The sequence below is a fragment of the Bombus huntii genome, chromosome 11 (genome assembly GCF_024542735.1).
Source record: "Bombus huntii isolate Logan2020A chromosome 11, iyBomHunt1.1, whole genome shotgun sequence".
NCBI lineage: Eukaryota > Metazoa > Arthropoda > Insecta > Hymenoptera > Apidae > Bombus > Bombus huntii.
This window is the reverse complement of record NC_066248.1, coordinates 2,224,516-2,243,785: the sequence shown is the minus strand read 5'-3', so window position 1 is coordinate 2,243,785 and position 19,270 is coordinate 2,224,516. Positions and strand designations below refer to the sequence as shown.

The window sequence follows — 19,270 nt, the reverse complement described above, 5'->3', positions numbered from 1 at the left end:
GTGCGTGCCGATACATCAAAACCATTCTCTACGGCACAATAAAAATTGAGTTTTCTTCGGGATTAAAACGAAGCTTCCGATCGCGCGGACGTGCCGGATTGTTCCAATAAGGCGGGCAATCCGACTTATATTTTTTTCCAGCAATCGCCTAGCCAGATTGAAATGGAAATACGCGAACTTCGATGGTACGGGTGTCGCGCGTCGGAAACACGAAGAAGAGGAGGAAACGCGGTGAGTCGCGAAACCTGCGAAACGGCCGCGCCCGACAGACAAATTGCATTAAATCTCCATTGGCGGCGCGTGGAAAATATTGACGCCGTCGCGCAGCCCCTTTCGCGTAAATATTGATACTCTGCGAATGAATCGTACCGGTTGCATCTTTCATGTGATCGCCGCTTTCGTTCTCAGTTCGTTTGCTCTCCTGGATGGAAAATAAACTGGAGAAGAAACGAACGAACTCTGGTCTAGAAGCGTATTCGTATAGAGTCGTAGTTCTCTTCTTTGCAGACGTCGCGAGCTTTTCGGTATCTTTATGTCCGTAGTAAAGCATTCACCGTTCAAACTGTCTGCACATACTTGTCTTATTTGCCTGTTTCAAAAGAGGATTACCAGTTTGTTTGTCTCTATGCAGGTCTGTGTGAGTGTGCGTGTGCGTTAAGGCTTGAATATTCGATGTACGAGAAACGCAGTTGAAGAATGCTACGTAGAAGTGAAAATTGACAAATTGGTGGAAATAATAAAGAATTAATTCGAGGGATGCTGTTACTTGTACTTACTTCGAGTACTTGGATTACTTGTACTACGATGAATTGAAAATAACTATCTTGCGATTTGTAACGAGACAAAGTGGTAATTAGATGTTTGTAGATAAATTGGAAATTTGAACGAGAGGATAGGTGAAGCAGATCTAAATCGAATGACTCTGTACAACGAACGCTACTATAGCAATCGATGCATTTCGGACAATGTAACTAAATTGAACGACACTCTAGAATGAATGCAACTTAACTGTTCAATTTTCAGCGCGTTAAAATCTTTTAACAGATACGTTATCGTATAATAAAATGATGCCGAATATTCGACAGTTTTCTAACGTATTATCGCAAGATATTTTCTATTTTTAATAAACTCGTGTAATATAAGATCAAATAACTTTCGTAAGTTCGTCGCTGGTTCTTTTATTAATTTCAATTTACCAGAATGTTGTAATGTATAAATTGAATTAGAAGAGAAAATAAAAGTTCTTTCTTCGCGAACATGAAACATTCTTGAGAAAAGGATTGTCTGACCTAAATAAAAGTGATCTATTATTAACACCCTGAGGAGGTCTGAAATAATTTGATGTTCACCTTTCGTGACTGCAAACTTACACGTGAGTTTCATCCTTTTATCTGTGATCTGTTTAAAGTAATTACGATAACAGACGGCACACTACGCAAAGTAATTTGCAGAAAGATGTATCACGACCGATATAACGCGCGAGAAATGGCAGAATAATTCGTCTACGTTTTCATACCTCCTCGAATATTAAACAGTTGTCAATCTGTTCTGATATTTCCATTTCATATGATACTTGATTTCGCATTACGTATCCAACGATAATTTTTTTCCCAAGTTTTTAAATCTTTAAGATTCTTAAAGATGTATGGTGACAGTTCCAGAAAATTGTATTAGTATTGCTACAGTAATTATTTCCTAATTCTCTGGAATAATATATCTCCCATCACTTTTCCTTCCACTTTTGAGTATAATTTCCTAAGAAGGTATAAGAAAAATTCATCAGAAGTAGAGCCTGCTTGACGTATTCGGGCACTTTTGCTTCTACATCATATTTTATTCATCAAGGTATGATTGATTGCCTTGATTTATAGGGGTTCGTTCAAAAAAGGCTTCGGTTAACTGTTATCCTCTCCGGTGAGCAGACTGATCTAATCAGCCGAAATGATCTAATCGAAAAAGTGTCGAGTTTCTCCTGTTCAACATAGAAACATATCAGTAAAAAAGATTTATACGTATTTCGATTAATTGATCATTGTCGAATCTTCGAAGTAAGTTCGAGTCAAATTATAGTAAGAGAAGGCAATGCTTTTACATTTAACAATAGTTTTCCACTGATTCAATGTTTTAAAATTCTACTATGATAATATTAACATTCGAGAATTTTAATACCGTTTTTAAAATTATTAAACTTTTCCTCTCCATATCTTTCGCTCTGTGCTTGAACATCTTACTATTATATTGTTATTTCGTTCGTCTTATATACCATTATACTATCGTTTTTCATATTGTTCATCGATATTAACGCGACACTAAATTGAAAAATAAGGATTCGCCTCAAGAATGTTATCTTTCTTTTACCATTCTTCTACCATTCAATATATCATTCGAAAACAGATATCTCAATAAACCGATGATACTACAATTTGGCTATTTCAGTGGAAGAAGGTGATGGCCCGTACCACGCGCTCGCGACGAAAAATGGCGAATACGACTGATGCTCCCTCGCCTGCGAGCAGCCTTTTGTCGTCCACCACGACGACCCCGTTCACCAGCCCGACATCGACAAGCTACTCCACCGAGGGCTATACCTTCAATTACAGCGGCCTTCCCAGCCTAGGTGGCTACTCATTGGAGGATTTGAATTACACGGAACTCTGGGTGGACGTATGGAATAGCACCGAGGCCAGTAACGTGACTGAGAGGTTAAATACCACTGTACTGTCATCGGGAGCAGGCTACTGCGACGAATGGGAGGCAGCGCAACACAAACTCTTCCAAGTAAACTCTCCTCTTCATTTCTATAAACGTAGCAATAGCTTGAGTTTACGGGAATTGAGCCATAGATCCGATAGATCGATATTCTATTCGTACTATATTCTAATAAAAATTGACTTTAAGGCAATCGCTGAAAGAAACAATGACGGTCTAACTAAATTGTCGGATTAATCATGTATTACACAATGATAACGAAAATGGGAACTTTCGATAAATTTAAACTAGTACTCGTTTATCCGTTGCTGATCGATAACACCATCGCCATCTTTATCGCCACTTTATTTAACGGGCAATGGATTTAAACGATACGTGAAAACGAATCGAGCAACGAGCAACTATTTATCAACTGGACGAGTTTTGGAAACTATAGCGATATTTTTCAAGCTTTCATCGGCGTCGGTCAGAATATAAGAAAAATTGCAGGTTCATAATTTTTCATTCGCTGTACGTTTTAAAAATCTCTTATAGCGTTTAACTAACTAAAAAAGCAACGAAAGGAAAGGCAAACCAAGAAACACGTACAAATTACTATGCTTTAGTGATTACAATCCCATACATTCCGTACATGAGTTTCTTCGTTAAAAAAAAACAGCCATGGAACAAATCTTCGACAGTTTGAAGAAAAAAAGAACGCGAAAAATCGTAGCTTCCATCTAGGCAGTAGATTCCGTGCAACTAGGGTGGTCTCCAGACGGTCAGTTGAATTTTCTCGGAGCGAGACGAGGCAATCTTGCCGGCTGATGGATTCTCACGGGGAAACCGTTTCGATTTGCCTTTTGCCAGGCGGCGAATCTGTTCTTCGCAGCGGCGTTCCTGGTGCCGCGTTCTTTCAAGGCCTCAGTACTGGCACTGCGCACCTTTCTCACGGCTGGCTTCATGCTGGCCGCTCTCTGGGCTGGAATTACCATATGCGCCCTGGACGCGATGCTATGGTGTCTGGCTCTCGGCCTTCTGAACGGAATCCATTCGCTTATACTAGCCTGTCGATTTCTGCCTCCCGCGCTCAGCCCCGAGCTGGCTGAGCTCTATCTGAAACTCTTTAAGCCGTACAAGGTCAGCAAGAAACACTTCCAGGAGCTGGCCAAGGAGGCAAGGATATTAAAGCTGGACTCCGGTCAGACGTATGCGACAGAAGGCGTCACACCCGCCGACGAACGACTATCGATACTGTTACGTGGCAAGTGAGTATTACGCGACCGTGTCTGTAAAACACAGTGGTTCGCGAGAGTGTTTGAAAACTTACGCATATGTGTATACGAATGTATACACGAAGGAAGAAACAACTCCAAATTAGTCTGCAGCTCCTAATCTCTCGCTACATATCTCAAATTATTGCTTCGGTTTTTGAAACATGTAAACTTTACGATTTTATAACCACACTGTATCTCTTTCATCGATCATATATTCAGAATTTATCGAAAGATAAAATCGAGTGAATAGATAACGCCCCTTTACCGGTGTTTGATCTTCCAGAAGAGATCGAACACCGGCAAAATTACTATTGAAATCTTCTCGAATTCTGGCACCCTCCGGAAGTGGTTCGCGAGAAGTTTGCGTCTGCCATCTCGTATTTTTCCGTATCTTGTTTATACTGTTGATACAAAACAGCCTCTAGCTTTATGTAGTAGCACTAGCTTTCGAAGAAACGTGGAAACGTCAGAGTGTTTAACGAATGGTTCTGTGGAGTTCAGGTTGAAGGTGACCTGCGACGGAACACACTTGCATTACATCAAAGCTTATCAGTTCGTCGACTCGCCGGAATGGGAGGCCATGCACGAGAACATCGACGACGTCTTCCAAGTGACGATTCGAGCGGAGGAGTCTAGCACGTACATCTGTTGGACCAGGCTGAAGTTGCTCAGGGTACTCAGGCATAGGCCCCTGCTCAAGGTCGTCCTCAACACCCTCATCGGTAAGGACATTACGTCCAAGTTGTACGCCCTTAACGAGCAGCTCGCTGGTGTCGCCGCGGCCAGTGAGACAACCACGTCGAATCCTTACAGGGGCGTCGCGAGAAGTCTTAGCGTCGACGCTGTAAACACTGAAACTGCCGGAAGAGTACGATCGACGACGTGGAAGGCACAAAGGAGGCACAGTAATCCGCGTAGCGACAGTAAGTTTCTTCGTTCCTCCTTTTCTATCCAATCGTTTGCTAAAGAGGGAACGCGATATCCGAAGACAGAGCACGTTAATTACCGGATGGGAAGTTTGTCGTTTGGCAAATGTGAGAATATCGTCGGAAGTATTGGAAATTTGTTCGTCAGGTAGATTTTTCAGTTTCGTTACGGTAGATTTGATGATTTCACGCGTTTCGCGTTCCGTTAAACGATAATACGAAAAGTATGGTTTTGCATGATCATCGAAGCGAAGTGAAATATTATTCGATCCAGCTATACTTCATCCTAATCGACGTGTAACAAACGCGCGCCATCGAGCATCTGGGCGCTGAAAGGATTAATTCGAGCTTCATTTCCCAAAGTGAAACCACCGTCATCTAATCGGCCGCAGAAAAACACGTTTCTCGAAATAGAACTGCACGATCACCATTCCCAATTATGCTCTCGGTGAATCCAGATCATCGAACAATCCACATATTCACTCCCCGACTGTCGAATCTCGTAGACAGTGACTGATTTTCGTTGAACACACAGTCGTTCGGTCGATCAATATGAAATAGCAATTAGTCGACTGACACATTGGGAGTGGTGACAAGGATCGAAATGAATTGTCCACAGGGAGTTCGCCATCCCGGTACTCGCACCAATACTGGGCGCCCGTGGTGGCAAATCACTTCCCGCCGAATTCGCCGTTCACCCAGGGTCAAAGCCTCGGGTACACGTTACTGCCGCAGGGTGTTCAGTTTTCGCCACCGCCACGGGCACCCTTTCTGTCGCATCAGCCGTTGACGCGACAGCGTAGCGGTGGCACGAGCGGCGATTACACCCTGCTACCTCAGACACCGAAGCTCGAGAGGAAACGCTCGAAAAAGGGGACGAGAGAGGTGAGTAGTAGTTGTATAGCGAGCACTCACGCTGAATTACCATCGCCTTTCTCTTCGAAATGGGATGTTTAGAGCGTCGCCAGTGGCCATTACTCGCCAGTGGAAGATTGTACCGGATGATGTTGCATTTTTTGCGTTCGAGTCTCTAACGTCGAACGCGGGCTATTTTGTTTCATACAATGCGCGCGGAAGTGGGATTATTTCGTTTTTCGTTTCGTCGATATTCGGTTGGGTTTAAAACGTCGTCGTTGAATTTTTTCAATATCGACGTTGCACGGTAATTTGGGAATGCTCGATCAATTCTCTTATTATCTTTAGGTACGTTCATGTGTTTCCATTTAAACGCATAGAGAAGTTTCTATTCGACAGAAAATTGATCGCGAAACGTAAATTTGACAACCTGCTAAAACTTTTTCGATTAGCTTCCTTCGAAATACAAATAAAACGTACAAATTTCATTCGATAGTGTTCATAATTAAAGTATTGGTAATTGGATCGTTGTAGAGAGTTGGTTGGGAAATGCAACGCTATTAACACAGCGCTAGTAGAGTTGCTCCGAATTGATCAGACGATATGGTACACGGTTGATTCCATAGATCGATTAGAAGGACCGTAGAATTTCACTAAATTAGAGGAAATTAATTTCTGACATTTGTAGTACGTTTTAAAAAAAACAAGTAAAGATTTACTCGAATTCTAACGTTGTCTACAAAAATATTACGTTATAGTTAAATTTGTAACGATATTTCTAATCGCCTCTTGGTCTTCCAACTTGATCCACCTCCACTAGTTTTCGTTGTCGCTGAAAACTACGTTCAGTGACTCTAACGTAGCGCAGCGACTACACAGAAACTTTCATGACACTATTATTCGGCAACCCGTACGCGTTTTTATCCATAGCATCTGTTTATCTGGTTTCACGCGGCTATACAACCAGACTTCTGCAGTCGATGCGACTTTCGGTCGTTTGTCCCATTTCACTTTGCGAATGATTAAGTGTCTATTCGCGAACACGGGCGAGCGTAGCCCGTTCGTCTTCGACTGGAACGTGGAAACCCAGAAGTATCTGCGTCCACGATATAAATCGCCAGGCGGGAATCGGGACAAAAAGCTGGACGAATATATCGCTACAGAAAAACTCAATTACCGCGCGTACTCGAGCCAGAAAAGTGAACCGATATTAAGTTAGCATCGGCTTCGTTTCAGCAGCGCCCCCAGGCTAGATGACTTTATTCTTAAGCCGCGCACAAAAAAAGAAAAAAAAGGTAACAAAATGAACAGAAACCCGACTGTTGTCCACTTGTGAATGGAGCAGCTGTCTCGTAAAACTAAAAGGCTAAAAGAGAGAACACTTCAAGTCACGAGTGTCAGAAAACTAGCTTCCTTCGCACGAACAAATGGTGCGACGTTGGATGCACGTCTCGTTCTCTTTTTACTCTCGTTTACCTCGTTTCAGCAGGGCGAATTTGGCTAATCGACCGTTTCATCCGGAATATTTTTCCGTCCAATGTTTCCTTTCCGTTTCAACTGGATTTTGTGAATTAATTTTTTACCATTTTCCGTAGAATCTTCGATGTAGTTACGATAGCTCGCTCGTTTTTAAAACATCGTTGAACGCGATGCAAAACTCGGAAACAGGCAACAGGCAGCAATGAGGAAAAATCTTCGTTTATAATCGGTCGTGTGCATCGATTATTTAATGCCTCTTGATTTCAAATTCAGAGGTGACGATTCGAGAAAATTATCCAATTTACAAAGGAGGAGTCGTTTTCAAACGAACCACTTCACTAATCACCACTGCAAATAAAGTAATTCAAGAATCGCGCATGGTAGATTCAGGAAAGTTTCTCAGCCGTGCACGATAACATTATGTTTGTGAGCGGCATAATCGTTTTGTAGCAACGAGCGCGATTCAGAGTCACCATTCATCATCGTTCTCCTCTCGGCTGGTTTGCACGATACAAAGGGGGACAAGAGAAGTTTGAATAACACGAAATAATGCTTACGTAATTGCACTGAGGCTCGTTGCCGCGCTTAGATTCACGTAAATAGGATACTTAGAAGGAATCGCGCCAACCGTAAATCCAATTGGGTATTCAGGCAAAAGTTATACAAGAAAATTGCATGTCCGATTCGTTGCACGCACATCAACCTAGTTAGATGAAATATTCGTATGATAACGAGATTAAGATAATCTTCTCGGTAGAAACAGGGACGTGCTTCCTCTAAGTAAACTAATATGTACCATCGTCTATAATTTTATTCATTTACTCGCGTCTGATGAGAATTTTAGAGAACATCTATCATTCGAGCAGCACACAAGAAGAACAAGAAGACAAATTCTCCTTTGTTATATTCTTTTATTTTTGTATCACCGAAAAAAATTTGCAACATTTGATGCATGATCGCAACGCTGACCTTTTGTGACCTAATAAAATGGCCACACGGTTCTCTTATCGGTTTTTCACGAATTACACGGCTTTTGTCCTGCGAAAGTTGGACTGTTTCGTCAATGAAATGTCACAGAATGGTTGATAGCCGAGGAAATTTGTCCCGTGATAACAATGCGAACGATGAAAAAGATTAATAAGGGAGCAGAGATTGTCGCGTGTTAGTACAAATGTTAAGAATGACGGTATCGCGTGTGACGCGTGAATATTTCAGTGGCTCGTGTGCCTCGCGTTCTTAACATGTTTCGTACGATGCATTAAGCAGTACAAGAAGCCTGAAACCGAGCGGTGCAATTTTTAAGAAAACCCCGCGGCTAATTCGCGTCGTTGTCGTGCCTCGTTTCACCGTCAACCAGGTCTTTTAATTAGTCTGGCTAATTCAATTTGACAGGCGTGAAAGTAGTTGTCGCGCGAGCGGGCCTCGATTCACAAGATTGATGGAAGAAGAGGCGAAAAGTAGCGAAAATAGAAATCGGCGCGATTTAAGAAAAATAGTTACAAATTTAAACGCAGATCCGTATTTTATGTGCTGGCACCGAATTATTTTTCAACGAGACAATTATAAGAAAATGTATTAGGTACGACTTTCGTATTACAGTACTTATCATCTAGAAATGACAAATTTCCTTGGTTATTTTGGGACAATCACGATAATGCTACCAAGCTCCTTTCGCTTCTATCTTTGACCTTTTCGTACGCCTCCTTAGTAACACGCCTTTTAGTCTTACGAGGCACGTGTTCAGTAACTAGTAGGCCTTAATGCCTTTTGGGTTGAAAAGCGTTTTAAGGTCTAGGCTACGCTGCTAAGAATTTGCAGTCTTAGTTCTCGGAAATAATGGAAAATTTCCTGTCAGTGTCGTAAAATCCTAGAAATGTCAGATCTTCGACTAATTCAAGAATCTAACGAACTCGAGATACGCTTCAATGGGCTCTAAATAATAATTTAATCGAACGCAACGCAATTTCTAATCTGATGCACTTGGATAACCACTTTACGGCGTACTGCACATATTCGGAAACGCTTAACAGCTATGTTATGCAAATCTAATTACAGAGGCATTTAGGTCGTTAGTGTACGGATCTGTCGCGGAATGCAACGCTTAATTTGTAGCTGTTACTGCAGAGGCCACTTAAATTTCACTTACTCCAACGAATGGGCATCTTCTTATCGTCAATTGCATTTGATAGGTTTTCGTAATATTCATATGCAAATCGTGTTTTCGTAACCTTACAATCGTTACGTGTTTCATTCGCGACGAAGCAAGAGAGAAACAAGAAGCTAAAACTGAACTAAATTTCAAACTATTTACCTTCTTTTTGAAAACGATCTACGTACAACGTAATTCTAGTGGAATACTTAATTTCAATACTACATTGTCCAAGTACTTTCGTTTGATTTCTTTGATTTTGAGAAACCTTCTTTCAGCTAACTCTCTCGTAGTTGTCTTTTACTCGAACGAATTGAAACGTTCACACCCGTGCCAAGTCGCAAGCCAGCTCGACGTCACAGTACGACGTCATACACGAACTGACCAGCCATTTTTCTCCCGTAGAAGCCACACATTACCTAATCGTTCTCTTTTCTGAATTATTCCAGGTAACTTTCGAGACGCCCGTATGACGGTCGCTCGACGGGGAGGGCCCTGCAAGCGTACCACTTCTGTCGCTATCGCCTCAGCGTTCCGCCTAGCCCCGTCGAGATCTCATAAACGCGAACCATCTATCACGGTTCGTTCTGTGAAGCACGTCGCCGCCGTCGTCCGGCTACTAACATAGCACGGCCTATCCAGCAGCAGCCGCCAGAGTGTCGTGTGGCCGCATGGTCGCGTGACGCGGATCCAGACAGACAGACACGGACGACGATGAACACTCGAGCGCAGTTTGTGCATCTATCTGTGTGTATGTGTATGCGCGCGCGTGTCTGTATGCATATATGTGCAAATGTGTGTATGTATGTGTGCGCGCGTCGATGCTCTGTGAACATTCGCGGAACTTCGTTTACGCGAACGCGTGTCCCATTCGCCGAGTACTGTAATCGACGAAGACGCGCAACGGTCTGACCATGTTCATATCCCGCAAGTGCTACGCCTTACACGTAACTGATACACGCAGAGCCACGTAACACGTGCACAATAAAATACCTAAGCAAAACCTAAGCCGTGTGTTCGATATTGATCGTGGTGAAAGGAGTTTGCATGGTGTTCCTCGACACACGAGTGGCCGGTGTCGCGAAACGCGTCTGTTCTCCTTCCACTTCTTCCTCTGCTAATTCTTCCGCTACTTCTTCTTCTTCTTCTTCTTCTTCTTCTTCTCCTGATTCTTTTTCTTCTTCTTCTTCTTCTTCTTCTCCTACATCGAGGAAACGGTGTTCGAAAGAAAGAGGAAGTTAACGTCGTTGGAAGCGAAGGTTCGTCAGGAAGTTACGAAAGACTTGACCAAAAAGCGTGCTGGAAAACTGGGACGAAGAGAAAAGTTTCGCGGGCAGGTGATGAAAGGCGAGAGAGAAATCGAAGGAAGGATAGGCTGCTTGGTAACTCGAATTACACGCTCGTTGAAACATCGAATCCTTCGATCGAGTCTGAAAAGGACGGATGACGAAGTGGAAGGGAGAAATTGAGAAGATCGAGTTTGTGCTTTACATTCGCACAGAAAACCAAGGAAGTAGCTGTTCCGCAATCGTCCAACGGTTTCTAGTCCTCCACCTAAACTTTTATGACCACGCACGCGTTCAATTTTCGCGACGAACTCGCGGCCGCTGTTCAAACGCTTCTTCCTTTCCTCCTTCCGCTCGCAAACGAAATCCATTTCAACGTTCGTTCACACGCGAGTGATGTTCCACGTTATGATCATCGTGGAAGGGCACCCGGGGAAATTTCACGCGTTTGCTATTTTTCGCTCGAAAAGGATCGCCGACAGCGAACACGCAGAAATTCCTACGGAACCATCTAAAGATGATTTAAAAATGAAAAATAGATTATAATTGTATACTTGTGACGAGCGTCGCCGCTGTGTACACCCTTACATCGACTGTGATTATAATGGATATAATTATTAAGTCTTTCAGAGGATGCCGAATAAATACACAGTACAGAAACTCGTTGCGGAACGAGTTAACAAGCGCAGGATTACCTGGGAGTCCTCGAGATCGGTAAGTTTAGACGTCTCGCGATTGCCAGTGGTCTTCCAGTTGAAGTGGAATTTTTAATAATTCATCGTTTCCACGTGTTTGCTAACATTGGTAGAAAATATCGTATAAACGCGGATCGGGGCATTCGCTCTCGTTTTACGATGCGATAACGGCTTACGAATCTTTCTTTCTCTCAAGTCGTTTAGCGCAACAGTCTCGATCCAATAATTCGTTTCATTAAGCAGTCAAGCTTTTTCTTTCTCGCGAAATCGAATTTCACATGATTAGGCAGGCAGTGGAATCGAACGAACCATTGAATTTCCAAAGCGAGTTCATTTAGTTTCCCGTTGAAAAAGAAGCAATTAATTTCCTTTGGACGAGCGATCGGCTCGGCGACTCGCTCTACCACAGATTCGTTGGCTGACGCGTCTCAACTATGATATCGATCTCTCGAGGACGCCAACTGTAGACAAGATCGGATAAGAAACGAAAACCGAGAAAAGAAAAAAAAAACAGGAAAAATGCGATACGCCGAGAACGCAACGCAGAATTTCGAATTACAGACGAGCAGAGATTATGGCCGCTCCTGGGATGATCGAAAAAGGTAATCGAACGTGCACAGAGAAACCGGCGAAAGGGAAGAAACAACGGTAACGTCATCAACAGCAGCTACACAATAACGAGAAACAAGTTGAATGAAAGAAAAAGGAAAGGACGAATTAAAAGAAGAAGAAAGAACAACGAGAGTTCGCGCAAAAGGATGGAACGAAGAAAAGAGAACGAGCGTAATCTCCAGACGTAACGCAATAAGTGCTTCGTTAAAATGAAGAAAAAACCTGCAATAAAGTGCTTCGAAAATAAACAAAAAAAAAAAGATAAAATAAAATAAAAGTAAAGTAAAATCGTAGTTGATTATCGAGAGGGTTAACAGAGCAGAGTTATGGTTTAAGGCGAACCTAAGATTAAAAATTATAACGTACGCGTCGCGCGAGAATACAAAAAGATAAAATATAAAGTAAAAACAGATATAAAATAGAGCACGTGTAGTAGAGGGAAAGGGACGAATATTAAAAGAAAATAAACAAAATTTGAAGAAAATAAAACAATGTGTGTTTGTATGTTTCTATGTTTATATAATCCCCGCGTGTGAGAGCGAGGCCGTAGAAGATCTAATAAGACGCACAAACAATTTAAACGAACGATTTAAAAAAATATAAAATAGAAAAGAACGTGGGATAGGAAATGAGACGAACGAAAAAAGAAGGAAGAGAGAGATGAATGAAAACGGAAGTGAAACGAAGAACGCACGTGTGATGTGAGAAAAAGTAGTGACGGTCGTGTTGGCACAGGCAACCGAAAGCAGGTGCGTGTGTTTGATGTAACGACGATCGAGCAACCCGTTACGTTTGTTGTAAACGTGTCTTGTTGCATCGAGAATTGTAACGCGTGTAGTAGTCGTTGTTCTTGGGCTACGTTCGTTGGAAAATATATCGTGGCTGATAGACCGATGTTGTAAAGCGAACGATGTGTTTGAACGTGGAACATATGTTGCAGTTGATAGTCACTGCCGTAGAAATTGTGAATATATTATCGATAGTGTAAATTTAGAGAGATATCGGATCGACCAGAAGCGAGTTTGGGATTACACATCATGTTTGAAATATTTCAACGAAATTATTAGAAATCGGAGTAAGACGATGAAATGAAATTTACGAAGAAAAAGATATAAAAATTCTCATTAGCCAAAGCGTGTGAATTATTATTAATTATATCGATATCCATTTTACTTTTTTACCACAATTTTCCTTATTTTTAGGATATTTAATTTAGCGAGGCGTTCGCGTTAAATTTAGCATACTAATAATCGTTACACGAATTTAAATCTAAATTAAAATTAAAGTGTCATTCGCAAACATATTTATAAAGGCTGGTAATTATGCTGTATTTAAAAAAGTTCATATATGTTGCTAAAAACAAACTTTGACAATGCCATTAGGATATTAATAAATTCACGATACAACGAAATTTAAGATAATAGATAATCCCAAACTTGCGAAAGATAGCATAAGAGGATTGACGATTACAAAGTTTCTTTTTATTGCTTGTTATTTATCAAAATGACAGGAACGATAATATTTTTTTAGATAACTGTAAATAACACGGACGAAATCACGTTTACTCGTTATGAATGAAAATGTACCTGTTTTAAGCTATCGTGAAATGGTATTTATCTCTCTAGATTTACTACCAGCTTCAAATAACGTTAATAATATCAATGTTTCGTCTATTTTCATTCGCCGTATTTTTGACAAGAAACACCAGTTAGCCATGTTATATAAAATATAATTTGCGATTAATATATCTTGTTAGCAAAATTAAACATTATTTACAGTGCGACGTAGAATTTTATTAATGTCACCGCAAGAACTCGCTTCGCAGCAAACAACGCAGCAACTAATTATTGATATATATATATACGATAATTTGTCGTATCAATTTTTGGAAAAGGACCGAAGTTCGACCAGGTAAGTCATGCGATATCGATTACAGAATACAAAAACATGTTCCAAAAATATCTGAACTCTAATCTCTAAATATCGAAATTATCAATAAACGAAGGAAACTCCGAACAACTTGTCCTCTATCAAATTCTTTCTATTTTTATAACAAATAATTAACCTTGTACGTTACGCTACTACGATCATCGATGAACCTGAATATAATCAAACACACGTATAAAGAAGTTAGGATAGTCATTAAAAAGAAAAAAAAGGCCTCTTCGAGCTTTGGATCGTAATCGCTTCTCGAACAGTTTTTATCGCTATCGTATATTCTTGATATTTAATCACGTAAAGAAACTAACGAGTTGTCGATCGATCGTGATCGATTAGTATCACTATCAAGTACATACATAGTATCGTAATATATAGTTTCTATGACAATACGTAAATGGTAGAGATTCTCGAAAAAAATCCAATTTCTCCGTGGCCGTGTAAAACACAGCGATCATAGAACATATTTACATATTGACGCGCTTATATTTTTATATATGTATAGTAAGAAGAATTGTAAAATAGTATCGTTATAGCGTATTGTACATAAGAGACAGTACTACGTATCGTGGTTAATGGCGTTTCAGCGTTTCTTCGGAATTTTCGAACGCGTTGGCCGAATAGCTGAAAATACTCCAAATACTCCAAATATTCGAATATTCATCACGTAGATCGCTGAACGTTGTTCTCGTTTGAAATTGCACGGTTTCGATTATTTTGCTAAATAATAGCGTTAATTCTTTGTCTGGCATCGTATTTTATTTACTCCGTTCAAAACGTGCTTTTGTTTCGTCATATGGAATTGTTCGACTTTGTGCCTTTTCGGAGGAATAAATTTGACGGGAAATTGTTTGATAACGTATTACGGTTACAAGCAGCCCTTAAATTTTTCAATGAACAATTGGTGTTATCGATATTTGCATATTAAACTTAAAATTAGGTCATAACAAACGTTATCGAATTGTTTGAGTATCATTTAATATTACGAAGTTTCGTTAAAATTTCAGATTAATTTACATAAATGTCTAGTTCACAATGGAACGCGGTTAATATTTAAATAAAATATTTTACTTTTACTAAAGAAACGTTTATGTTTCTTAAGATTATTGCTCTGAGAACATAATACTTTCGAATTGTATTTAATAGCCATTCAACAAGTTACATTATTTCGATTAAAATTTGCTAAGCTGACACATGCCGCTGCTTTCCAGACAAAGTAGCTTATAATGGACAATTGACTTGTTGAAAATACTGGATATTGCCAGTCAAAGAATTAATATTGGCTACGGAAACCAAGACGGTGTCGATGGTATTAGTAGTAGCGGATTGTACAAGTCAGACGTGGCTCGGAGCCGTCAGATTCTAAAATATCTCTGTTTTATTTCTCGTTGTTTCTGTTTGCCGAATTTCAGAGAGAGTGGAAATAAAAATCATCCGGATTAAGTATTAATATACATAACATATAGACCTGTATATTTCATTTCCAGTAAAAAAATTATTAACTTTTGCGTTAAATTAGGATCGCGCGAAATAAAAAATGAATATTACTAATGAAATTGTTTTAGTTTCTTGGGATTAAAAGTTTAAATCATACTTTATCACATTTCTTTCTTTTTTTACGGTGTAAAAAATGAATAAGTCAAATTACATCATTGCGAAATACGCAGTTTTACATCGAGTGAAATTACAATGAAATTTAATACTTTTCGCTCAACGTACCTACAACGTCCCATTTATCGGTATAGTATCTCCAGTGTTCCACTCGTTTTGCTAACAAGAAGAACGTTAATAACAGAAATGTCACGGATCATTTTTATCATTGTAGAATTTTCCACTATCGAGAGATATTTTAATCGATAACGATACCTACAATTTCTTTTATGTGAATCACCTTTGCAAATCCTCATATTTGTCGTATGTTTCGCTATTATCATCGAAACAGGAATCGAAGCGTACGATAAAAGAGAGAATTAATTAGCGTTCTGTTTGATTCGACGAATTCAGAGGACCTTCGAGTATTCTCATCTGCACCGGTATTATCCATCTACCAATTATACGCGTGTTCCTCTGAAACAACGATCTCTCTTCGATTCCACGAATTTCCAAGAACGTTACGCTTTGATCTCTCGCTTGTAGGCAGAGAATGCGTACAGCAGATAATTGTTCCCTTTTACCTTTACGACGTACGCTATCGCTCAAATGTATCCAAACATTTGATTCTTAACAAGACTATTCAGACGATTCACGTTAGAGGTGAAAATCCTTTTATATAAAATTTTCTCTTTTGTTACCATCGAATGAACGAAAATGAAATAATTTATCTGTTGAATCAATCATTAGTTAACAAATATTCTTACTTATTTCAGTAGCATTTAGGTACGTATCGTTATTATAAATTACGAATCGATCAAGTGTGCGAATATTTGCAAGCGGTAGCATAAATCTGACGTTAGAAGATTCTGAAAATCGTAGAAAAACGATGGACATCGAAGAAAGTAAACAGCAATTATAACATCGTGTAACGAGGTACATGGCGTCGGACACGCGTTCTACGTGTCCTGGTTCCTTGAATTCGTCGATATTGGCATGAAACCAGCTGAGCGGCGAACGTCTGGCTAGATTTTAGGCCGAGTTATTTACATACGAATGGAGACTGAACCGAATGCATTTGCCAAACATTTTTTTCTTCCACAGCCCCACGCTCGATATTTTCGACATCCGCAGATCCGCTTGTACAGTATGTCTCGTATAATGTGAACAAGAATGCATTTGGAGGTGAGAGGGGACAGCTGGTGATTCATGGGACGCGTGTCGCGTCGAATCGTTAATCGTTTAGCCGATAATACTGTTTCCGGTCAATACGCACGAAAATCGTAATTAATGCCTGAAATGTGCAGAATTTTGATGCGCCCTGTAACTCTGTTTCAAAGTGCGCAACGATGCACGAACATTCCGGCGAATTCTCAAAATATTTAATATTGGGAAAATGTGGTACGTTTACGGAGCTTAATTCGCATGTTTTCAAGCGATGCAGATGGTTATAAATGACGCGATAGAAATTCACTGACCGTTTCCCGCCTTTCCTAAATTTAGATATTTTTCACTGTTACAAATAGGTACGACGCCTTTTTTATTTCCTCATAATTTCGATGTGCCAATTTTCTTTCCTCTTAGCACGAATTTCTGAAATTTCTCAAACGTTTGTTCTCCTTCACCTGATATTTTGACGTTGGTGCGTTCGAAAAGTTTACACAGGAATTTAAGAGAAATTTGCAGGCTATGAACTTTCGTAAAAATAGGAATTTTATGGAATAATAAACAGACCGTTATTTGCAGTGGCTTTCACGAACCTCTTCTCTGTAGATTTCGATCTGTTACTGCCTGAAAATACAAAGATTCGAGATTTCCACGCTCGAGTAGCCACAAAAGATTACTCGAAGCGACAAGATCATAGCGTTCCCGTTTCGCGCGAAAAAATGCTCTGGATCAATAGAAAAGAATTCAGCTCGAATAATGTTTCCTCTGTCCGGTAATCGGGAGGAACGTTGTTTTAATCGCAATCAAGTAGGACAAAAAGACATCGATAATCGTATCGAGTGTCGGGTGTTAGCTCATCCTTTGTGTACTTTTCCTACCGATGATTCTCATCGATTTTCGATTATCTCCGTTTTCGTAATGAATATTCCTAAAAGGATTGGCGCGAACCGATGGTTAACGAACGCGAAGAAAAGTGGCCGAAAGGTTTTGCACGAAAATGAACCGTTTCCACAACGTTTCGTGAGAAAATTCATGCCTTTAATTCTTCACGCGAATCAACCGATCTATGTATCACTTTGAATTACAAAATTCGGCCTAGTTCAGCGTGCCGTGTTCGATTTGAATTATTTATTACCGTTGCAATTAATTACGAGAAGGAACACCAGCTGTACCTGTCGCAACGAGGGATAATTTTCTAATGTATTGGAAATAAATTCCAGCCATCCAACTAACGAATAATGTCTCTAAATAATGAAGAATTCCGATTAAAATGTTAATGATTGCTTTATATTACATTAAACATAAACGTAATATAATTCGAAATCCGAGATATTATAATTTCCACAAAGATTCATGGCATTTTCAACATAATGTACGATGAATAGGCCAACTAAATCTGCTTAAGAAGGAAGCACAAGTTATATCGAACCAAATTATCGAGCGTAAATTCTTGTCATCGTTACTCCGTTATTTGCGAAAAATGTATACCTATCGTAAAATTCAAAAGCTTGAGGAAAACAACTTCCTTTCGACATCGTATACCCGGCACAAAACTCGGTAAAATTTGACCTCTCTTTATCTCTTCCATACCACGTGGCAACCGAGATTTTGTCAAAAAGCGGTCTTGCCAAAAGCCTGACATTCGTTTAAGCGAAATCGTATTTTCCGACGAAGCGTAGCGTTTACCGTAGAGAACGAGAGCCCGAAGAGCGTTTTTCTCCACGTTGCTTCGCGTTATCCGTAGAACAGCGAACAGGAACGGCGTGCAAAAAATAATTGGAAGCGAGACGAGAATATGCGAATAGAAAGAAAGAACGAACGAGAATAAGACAGCAAAAAAACAAACAAAAAAAAAAGAGAGGAAAGATCGAACGATGATGAATGGCAACAACAGCACTGTATATTATTGCAATTATTTATTATTACGACATGTTCGTTGACTATTATGTTAGAAATAAAAACTACATTGAGAAACTGGCCGAGTAAAATGAATTTCTAATGGGACAAACCCTGGAAATATTTCCATTTTTCCCCGAGATCTGCCTTATTCATCCCACTCTGGCCTTTATTCTGCCCCTATCGTTTCATTCTCCGGCCCCTTTCGCTCTCTATAGTCACGGAAACAACGAAGTGGGAACGCGAGGGCACTCGAGCCGGAAGAAAAACGGAACAAGAGACGAGGACGTGGCTGAAGGCACCGCTTCGAAACACAATATTTGCTGTTTCTTCATCGCCCGCCCACTCAAGAACGATTCCACGAGTTTTCGAGTGCTCGATCGCTGGTATTAGATTCACCATCCTCGAAACAGAGAGTATTCGCTCGTTTCGCAGAATTATTCGAAGGGTGAAAGCTTGGACTAAAGAGAAGAACTTTCGAGGAGGGTCGAGTCATTCGGCAGATGAATACATATTTATCCCGAGCCATTTCGCTCTTTCAAATCGTTGTTATATATCCTTCCTCGATATTTCTTCCTGCGTGGAAGATAGATTCGATAGATTTGTGATAATGTATTCAGCACGATGATACGTATTTAAAAAAATCTAATGTTTCTCTGCGTTAAAGATTTACAAACTGCGATAGCTTCCAAAGGATCCGCGGAATTTCTGA

General features: G+C 40.2%; 1 protein-coding gene across 5 annotated transcripts in view; it reads left to right on the top strand.

Annotated features, from left to right (window-relative positions):
* LOC126870992 (blood vessel epicardial substance-like) overlaps window positions 1–18,639 on the top strand; it is a 67,954-nt gene extending 49,315 nt beyond the window's left edge. For all 5 annotated transcript variants that reach the window (XM_050629302.1, XM_050629300.1, XM_050629298.1 and 2 more), the window contains exons 3-7: window positions 2,437–2,778; window positions 3,559–3,956; window positions 4,467–4,888; window positions 5,511–5,776; window positions 9,824–18,639. In XM_050629302.1, the coding sequence (XP_050485259.1) occupies window positions 2,449–2,778; window positions 3,559–3,956; window positions 4,467–4,888; window positions 5,511–5,776; window positions 9,824–9,847 (1,440 nt within the window). In that variant the 5' untranslated portion in view covers window positions 2,437–2,448 and the 3' untranslated portion in view covers window positions 9,848–18,639. The remainder of the gene's footprint in view (window positions 1–2,436; window positions 2,779–3,558; window positions 3,957–4,466; window positions 4,889–5,510; window positions 5,777–9,823) is intronic.
* Window positions 18,640–19,270: the final 631 nt, after the last annotated feature.